This window comes from Vulpes lagopus, chromosome X (assembly GCF_018345385.1).
Source record: "Vulpes lagopus strain Blue_001 chromosome X, ASM1834538v1, whole genome shotgun sequence".
NCBI lineage: Eukaryota > Metazoa > Chordata > Mammalia > Carnivora > Canidae > Vulpes > Vulpes lagopus.
This window is the reverse complement of record NC_054848.1, coordinates 1,493,712-1,501,248: the sequence shown is the minus strand read 5'-3', so window position 1 is coordinate 1,501,248 and position 7,537 is coordinate 1,493,712. Positions and strand designations below refer to the sequence as shown.

The 7,537-nt window shown below is 63.1% G+C and overlaps 1 protein-coding gene across 1 annotated transcript in view; it reads left to right on the top strand.

Moving 5' to 3' along the window:
- The first annotated feature begins 235 nt into the window (after positions 1-235).
- Positions 236-7,537, top strand: part of LOC121483057 (arylsulfatase D-like) — a 20,855-nt gene continuing 13,553 nt past the window's right edge. Inside the window, exons 1-3 of the mRNA XM_041741267.1 lie at positions 236-473; positions 3,782-4,009; positions 4,305-4,374. Of these exons, the coding sequence (XP_041597201.1) occupies positions 253-473; positions 3,782-4,009; positions 4,305-4,374 (519 nt within the window). The 5' untranslated portion in view covers positions 236-252. The remainder of the gene's footprint in view (positions 474-3,781; positions 4,010-4,304; positions 4,375-7,537) is intronic.

Genomic DNA, 7,537 nt, shown 5'->3' with positions numbered 1-7,537 from the left:
CCCCCAACACACCCCCACTTTGGGAAAGCTGAATTCCCAAGCATTGTCTGCCCAGCGCGCAGATGGGAGTTGGGCAGGGAAACGGAGAAGTCGGGGCAGGTCATGGGGGGCGGGTCATGGGGGGCAGGCGGGGATGCGGGCACCAGGAAGGTCCCCGAGGGAGAGTCCCCGGGGAGGGTCTGACCCACGGCCCCAGGGCACGCGCGCTGCAGCGCTTACTGCAAGGAAGGGACTCGTTGGCCGAGATTCCCCATGGGCGCCTGCACCCCAGTGTCCCGGGGGTGCGCCAGGGCCCCGCGGAAACAGGTTTGCAGGATCGGTTCCCGGAAGCCCCGGGGCGGCAGGAGGTGCGGCGGCGTGGGCGGGACGGGCGCCAAGGGCCGAGGGCCAAGGTCCTGCGCGCCCCGTACGCTCGCGGCCATGGCTCCTGGGGCTCCCGGGGCTCCCGGGGGACGCAGCGCGCCCGCTGCCAGGTGCGCGGGGCCCGGGGAAGCGGGCGGGGGGTGCCCACGGGGGAGCGCGGCCCCCGGGGCGGCAGGGCGGGCGGGCGGGGTGAGCCCGGGAGTCGCCAAATCGCGGGGAGACGTCCGTGTTGCAGTCGCAGGGACGCGGGACTGGAGAGCTGGCGCTGGAGGGTCGGGGGGACACAAACGGAGCGACCCGGGGGGTGGGGGACAGAGAGGGCACCCCCGGGCAGAGCGCGGCCGGGTCCCCACCGCCCCCACGCGCTCCCTTGGCCCCAGTGTCCCCCCCCCACGGCCCTGCACGGCCCGGTCCCCACCGCCCGGGCCACGCTCCCTTGGCCCCAGTGTCCCCTCCCCCCACGACCCTGCCCCCCCCCACGAGCGAGGCCAGGTCCCCACCGCACCCATACGCTTCCTTGGCCCCAGTGTCCCCTTCCTCCACGACTCTGCCCCCCCCCACGACCGAGGCCGGGTCCCCACCGCCCCCACGCGCTCCCTTGGCCCCAGTGTCCCCCCCCCCACGGCCCTGCACGGCCCGGTCCCCACCGCCCGGGCCACGCTCCCTTGGCCCCAGTGTCCCCTCCCCCCACGACCCTGCCCCCCCCCACGAGCGAGGCCAGGTCCCCACCGCACCCATACGCTTCCTTGGCCCCAGTGTCCCCTTCCTCCACGACTCTGCCCCCCCCACGACCGAGGCCGGGTCCCCACCGCCCCCACGCGCTCCCTTGGCCCCAGTGTCCCCCCCCCACGGCCCTGCACGGCGCGGTCCCCACCACCCGGGCCACGCTCCCTTGGCCCCAGTGTCCCCTTCCTCCACGACCCTGCCCCCCCCCCCACGAGCGAGGCCAGGTCCCCACCGCCCCCACGCGCTCCCTTGGCCCCAGTGTCCATCCCGCCCCACGGCCCTGCACGGCCCGGTCCCCACCGCCCGGGCCACGCTCCCTTGGCCCCAGTGTCCCCTCCCCACACGACCCTGCCCCCCCCCACGAGCGAGGCCAGGTCCCCACCGCCCCCACGCGCTCCCTTGGCCCCAGTGTCCATCCCGCCCCACGGCCCTGCACGGCCCGGTCCCCACCGCCCGGGCCACGCTCCCTTGGCCCCAGTGTCCCCTCCCCACACGACCCTGCCCCCCCCCCACGAGCGAGGCCAGGTCCCCACCGCACCCATACGCTTCCTTGGCCCCAGTGTCCCCTTCCTCCACGACTCTGCCCCCCCGCACGACCGAGGCCGGGTCCCCACCGCCCGCACGCGCTCCCTTGGCCCCAGTGTCCCCCCCCCCACGGCCCTGTCCCCCCACTCTCTGCCCCCCGGGCGAGGCCGGGTCCTCACCGCCCCCACCGCCCGGACACGCTCCCTTGGCCCCAGTGTCCCCTCCCTCCACGTCCCTGTCCCCCCACTCTCTGCCCCCCGGGCGAGGCCGGGTCCCCACCGCGCCCACCGCCCGGACACGCTCCCTTGGCCCCAGTGTCCCCTCCCTCCACGTCCCTGTCCCCCCGCTCTCTCTGCCCCCGGGCGAGGCCGGGTCCCCACCGCGCCCACCGCCCGGACACGCTCCCGTGGCCTCCAGTGCCCCCCCCACGGTCTGCGCCCCCGGAGCGCGGCCGGGTCCCCAGAGCCCACTCTCCGAGGCAGGCACGCCCCCCGTTCCCTCTGCACCCCCACCCCGCTCCCTGCCCCCCTCCGAGCGCGCGCCCCCGCCGGGTTCCGCTCCCCGCGCCCCGGCCCTCCCCGACTCGGCGGCACGTCCGGTCCCACCCCCAGGTCCCCGCCCCGCAGCGCGCCGCTTCCTTCCTCCTCAGGCTCGCTCCCGCCCGGCCCCGCCCGACCCCAGCCCTGGCCCGGCGCTGGCCTCGCACCGCGACCCTGGGGCCCGCACAGCCCCCGCGACCCCTGGGCGGAGCGCAGCCGTGCCCGTGCCCGTGCCCGTGCCCGCCGGCGCCCCCCACCGTCCCCGACGCGCCGGGCCCCCCTCCCGGGTTGCGGCCGCCCCCGAACGCTGCGCCCACGGCCTGTCCCGCCGCGGCCACCCCAGACCCCGGGCCCCAGTCTCCGGGCGCAACGGGGGGACCCCGCCGGGGACCGCGGGCGCGCTGGAGCCGCCAGCTTGGAGCCGGGAACGGGGACCAGGGCGCCCCGGGCCCCCCACATTCCTCCTTAGAAAGTGCGTGTCCTTCCTTGCGGCGACCTCTGGGCCGGCCTGCGTCCCGGGGAGCGCCCCGGGGAGGGACGGGGACACCTGGGCAGCGGGGGAGGCAGGAAGGCGCGATCCGCGGAGGCGACCCTACCCTTTAGCGAGGGCACTCCCAGAAGGAGCGGGGTTACCAAGGGTCGGGAGGGGGGCACCAAGGGCTTCCTTCGGCGCAAGACACTTCACTGGGGCACACGGGTCCTGCGGGGGGTCCTAAGGTGGGTCCTGGGGAGGGTCCTGTGGGGGGATCCTGCGGAGGGGTCCTTCGGTGGGCCCTGCAGTGGGCCCGGCGGGGGGGTCCTGCGGGGGGTCCTGATGTGAGCTACTGCGGGGAGTCCTGCGGGGGACGGGGGTCGTGCGGTGGGTCCTGCGGGGAATCCTATGGAGGGTCCTGCGGTGGATCCTATGGTGGATCCTGCGGGGGTCCTGGGGAGGGTCCTAAGGTGGGTCCTGGGGAGGGTCCTGTGGGGAGATCCTGCGGAGGGGTCCTTTGGTGGGTCCTGCAGTGGGCCCGGCGGGGGGCGGTCCTGTGGGGGGTCCTGGGGTGGGTCCTGGGGAGGGTCCTCCGAGAGGGCCTGGGGAGGGTCCTCCGAGAGGGCCTGGGGAGGGTCCTGCAGGGGGGCCTGGGGAGGGTCCTGTGGGGGGATCCTGCGGAGGGGTCCTTTGGTGGGTCCTGCAGTGGGCCCGGCGGGGGGCGGTCCTGTGGGGGGTCCTGGGGAGGGTCCTCCGGGAGGGCCTGGGGAGGGTCCTGCAGGGGGGCCTGGGGAGGGTCCTGTGGAGGGATCCTGCGGAGGGGTCCTTTGGTGGGTCCTGCAGTGGGCCCAGTGGGGGGGTCCTGCGGGGAATCCTACGGTGGATCCTACGGTGGATCCTGCGGATGGTCCTGCAGAGGGTCCTGCAGTGGTCCTCCCAGGGTGGGGGTGTCCTGTGGGGTGTCCTGCGGTGGCTGTCAGTGTCGAAAGCAAAAGGAGGCAGAACGCACAGGAGCCGGCGCCCTCAGTAAATCCGCACCCAGCACCTAGCGGCACCACCTGCCTTCCCAGCAAGCTGCTTGTAAAGGCCGAAAGGCCGACGTAACATCGCAAGTAAACCCGAGACCTTACTTTTGGCCGCTGGCTTGTCTCTGCAGGCACTCCTGGTGGCCTCTCCTCCTTCTGTGTTTGCTCCCGGGGACGTGCCCCTTAAAAGCAGCAAATGCCTTCAAACCCAATATTCTACTGATAATGGCAGATGATCTTGGCATTGGGGATCTTGGTTGCTACGGGAACAGCACCCTCAGGTACAGTATGCTGGTGGTCCTGGGTGTGCCCGAGAGAAGGGGGTACACGGCGCTGAATGATGCGCTTAAAATCTGCAAGTAGTGGGAAACTCCTTAGTGCCTCACAGTGAAGACCGAAGAAGTGATTTTTTGACAGGGAAGCAGGGTGCCGAACTGAAATTTTCAGAGGGCACTCCGGCGGGTGGTGTCTTTGATTCATTCGTAGGGCTGCCCTAACACAGGGCCCCACATGGAGTAACTAGACAAGAGGAATTTATTTTGTCTCAGTCCTGGAAACCAGATGTTTGAGATCGAGGCCCAGTAGGAGAGACACGCTCCCCCAAGAGGCTCCAGGGAGGGTCCCTCCCGCCTCTTCTGGCATCTGGGGCCCCAGGCCTCCCCTGCTGGTGACCACGTCCTTCCAGTCTCCGCCTCCATCCTCACGGGGCTCCTCCTCTGCATCTGTATCTCCTTGTCTGTCTCTTAGGAAGACCCTTGCCATTGCCTGTAGGGCTCATCCTCATCCCAGATGAGCTCATCATTAGATCCTTACCTAATTACACCTGTAAAGACCCCATTTCCAAGTAAGCCCCCCCCACCCTAGTGGATTAGGCCAGGCGGATCTGCCCTGGGGGCTGCTTGCATATTCACAGTAAGCAGGCTCCTAGGCCTCCCTGCAGGCAAACAAGTGGCCGGTGATGTTTGCTGGCTCGATGCAGCAAGAGGAGAAAAGGTAGGAAAGCACCTCATTCTGTTTTTTAGGAAGACCACCACCCCAACGTCACACAACCTGCCTTGGAATAGCTGCCCACTTTGGGACTGGCCTACAGAGGCCCACCCCACTCCCCTTTGGTCAAAGCCCCTCTAACATCAGCAGAAATCTGGCCTGTGTGTCCAGGGACCTTCCTTCCCCAGGCTGACCCTGCCCACTTACATCTGCCAGAACAGATCCCTCACCCAGTGAAAGTGGACAGTTCACTGGCTTCTGGCATTTTCAGAGATGGGGGGGGGGGGGGGTGGGGGGGGGGGGGGGGGGGGGGGGGGGGTGGGGGGGGGGGGGGGGGGGGGGGGGAGGGGGGGGGGGGGGGGGGGGGGGGGGGGGGGGGGGGGGGGGTGGGGGGGGGGGGGGGGGGGGGGGGGGGGGGGGGGGGGGGGTGGGGGGGGGGGGGGGGGAGGGGGGGGGGGGGGGGAGGGGGGGGGGGGGGGGGGGGGGGGGGGGGGTGGGGGGGGGGGGGGGGGGGGGGGGGGGGGGGGGGGGGGGGGGGGGGGGGGGGGGGGGGTGGGGGGGGGGGGGGTGGGGGGGGGGGGGGGGGGGGGGGGGGGGGGGGGGGGGGGGGGGGGGGGGGGGGGGGGGGGGGGGGGGGGGGGGGGGGGGGGGGGGGGGGGGGGGGGGGGTGGGGGGGGGGGGGGGGGGGGGGGGGGGGGGGGGGGTGTGTGTGAGTGGGGGGGGGGGGGGGTGGGGGGGGGGGGGGAACCTGCCCGTTTTATTACCATCATGGGAAGAAAAGATCTCTCTTCTCTCGGGAAAGTCGCATTTATGCCCTGCCCCTCCATTCCTTTGCTGAGAGTCACTGGGCTGTTCCTCAGCATATTAATATCATTCTCAGAACTCTTTCTGGGTTTTTTTCCCTCTGTTTTTTAAATAAAAATATCTGATCCCACATGCCAGAGAGTTATTTTAAACAAAAAGAATGCATAAAAAATGAAAGGCACTTGAGTGTAGTATTTCAGGATTATATTTGCCAGTCAACTTGGTTAGGGAAAGAGGAAGATGACATACATTGACTGAGAAGCAGAGAATTTAAAATCACTAGCAGCATCTTTCCTGTTTTAAGGTGCATTTTAACAAGTAGAGGAATGAGATTCTGCAGGAAAGATTTCAATGCTGAGGTTGAAACCTGTGATGTTTTTCATTCTGTTCCACAGTATAGATAATCATGAAGACATCTGTAAGAGATAAATACTTGATAGAAGAGAGATAGATACTAGACAGATAAATGATTGACGGATGGTGAAATGAACTGATGGATGGATGAATGGGTGAAGGATGGATGGATGGAAATATTGATGGATTTCCATCAATATAGATGGATGATTGGAAAGATGGGTGGATGGATGGGTGAAGACATGGATGGGTAGAAGGTTGGATGAATGGATGGATGGATGAGGGTGGGTGGAAAGATTGATGGGTGGAAGGTTGGATGAGTGGACAAATGATGGATGAATGGAAAGATGGGTGGGTGAATGGATAGATGGATAGAAAGATGGATGGTTGGTTTAATGGATGGATGAAGGATGGATGGATGGATGCATTGGTGGATGAAGGATGGATGGAAAGATTGATGGATGAAAGTTGGATGAATGGACAAATGATGGATGAATGGAAAGATGGGTGTGTGAATGGATACATGGATAGAAAGATGGATGATTGGTTTAATGGATGGATGAAGGATGCATGGATGCATTGGTGGATGAAGGATGGATGGATGGAAAGATGGATGGATGGATGATGGATGGAAAGACTGATGAGTGAAAGGATGAATGAATGGAAAGATGAGTGGATGGACGGATGGAAGGATGGATAGATACATGATACATAGATCGGTAGGTAATAGATGGACGACCATTGGATATCAAACTAGAGATAGAACTCTTGTAAACTGAGATATAGGTCAGAGCTAACATAATAGATAGATAGATAGATAATAGATAGATAGATATAGAATCGATGGATGGATGGATAGATAGATAATAGATAGATAGATAGATGATAGATAGATAGATAGATGATAGATAGATAGATAATAGAATCAATAGATAGATAGATAATAGATAGATAATAGATAGATAGATAATAGATAGATAGATAGAGGAATCAATGGATGGATAGATAGATGATAGATAGATAGATAATAGATAGATAATAGATAGATAGATAGTAGATAGATAGATAGTAGATAGATAGATAGATAGATATAGAATCGATGGATGGATGGATGGATGATGGATGGATGGATGAATGGGTGAAGGATGGATGGATGGAAATATTGATGGATTTCCATCAATATAGATGGATGATTGGAAAGATGGGTGGATGGATGGGTAAGGACAGATGGAGAAGGGTGGGATGAATGGATGGATGGATGAGGGTGGGTGGAAAGATTGATGGGTGGAAGGTTGGATGAGTGGACAAATGATGGATGAATGGAAAATGGGTGGGTGAATGGATAGATGGATAGAAAGATGGATGATTGGTTTAATGGATGGATGAAGGATGGATGGATGGATGCATTGGTGGATGAAGGATGGATGGAAAGATTGATGGATGAAAGTTGGATGAATGGATGGATGGATGGATGGAATGGATGGATGGATGATGGATGGATAGATGGATAGAAAGATGGATGATTGGTTTAATGGATGGATGAAGGATGGATGGATGGATGCATTGGTGGATGAAGGATGGATGGATGGAAAGATTGATGGATGAAAGTTGGATGAATGGATGGATGGAAAGATTGATGGATGAAAGTTGGATGAATGGATGGATGGATGGAAAGATTGATGGATGAAAGTTGGATGAATGGATGGATGGATGGATGGATAGATAGATGATAGATAGATAGA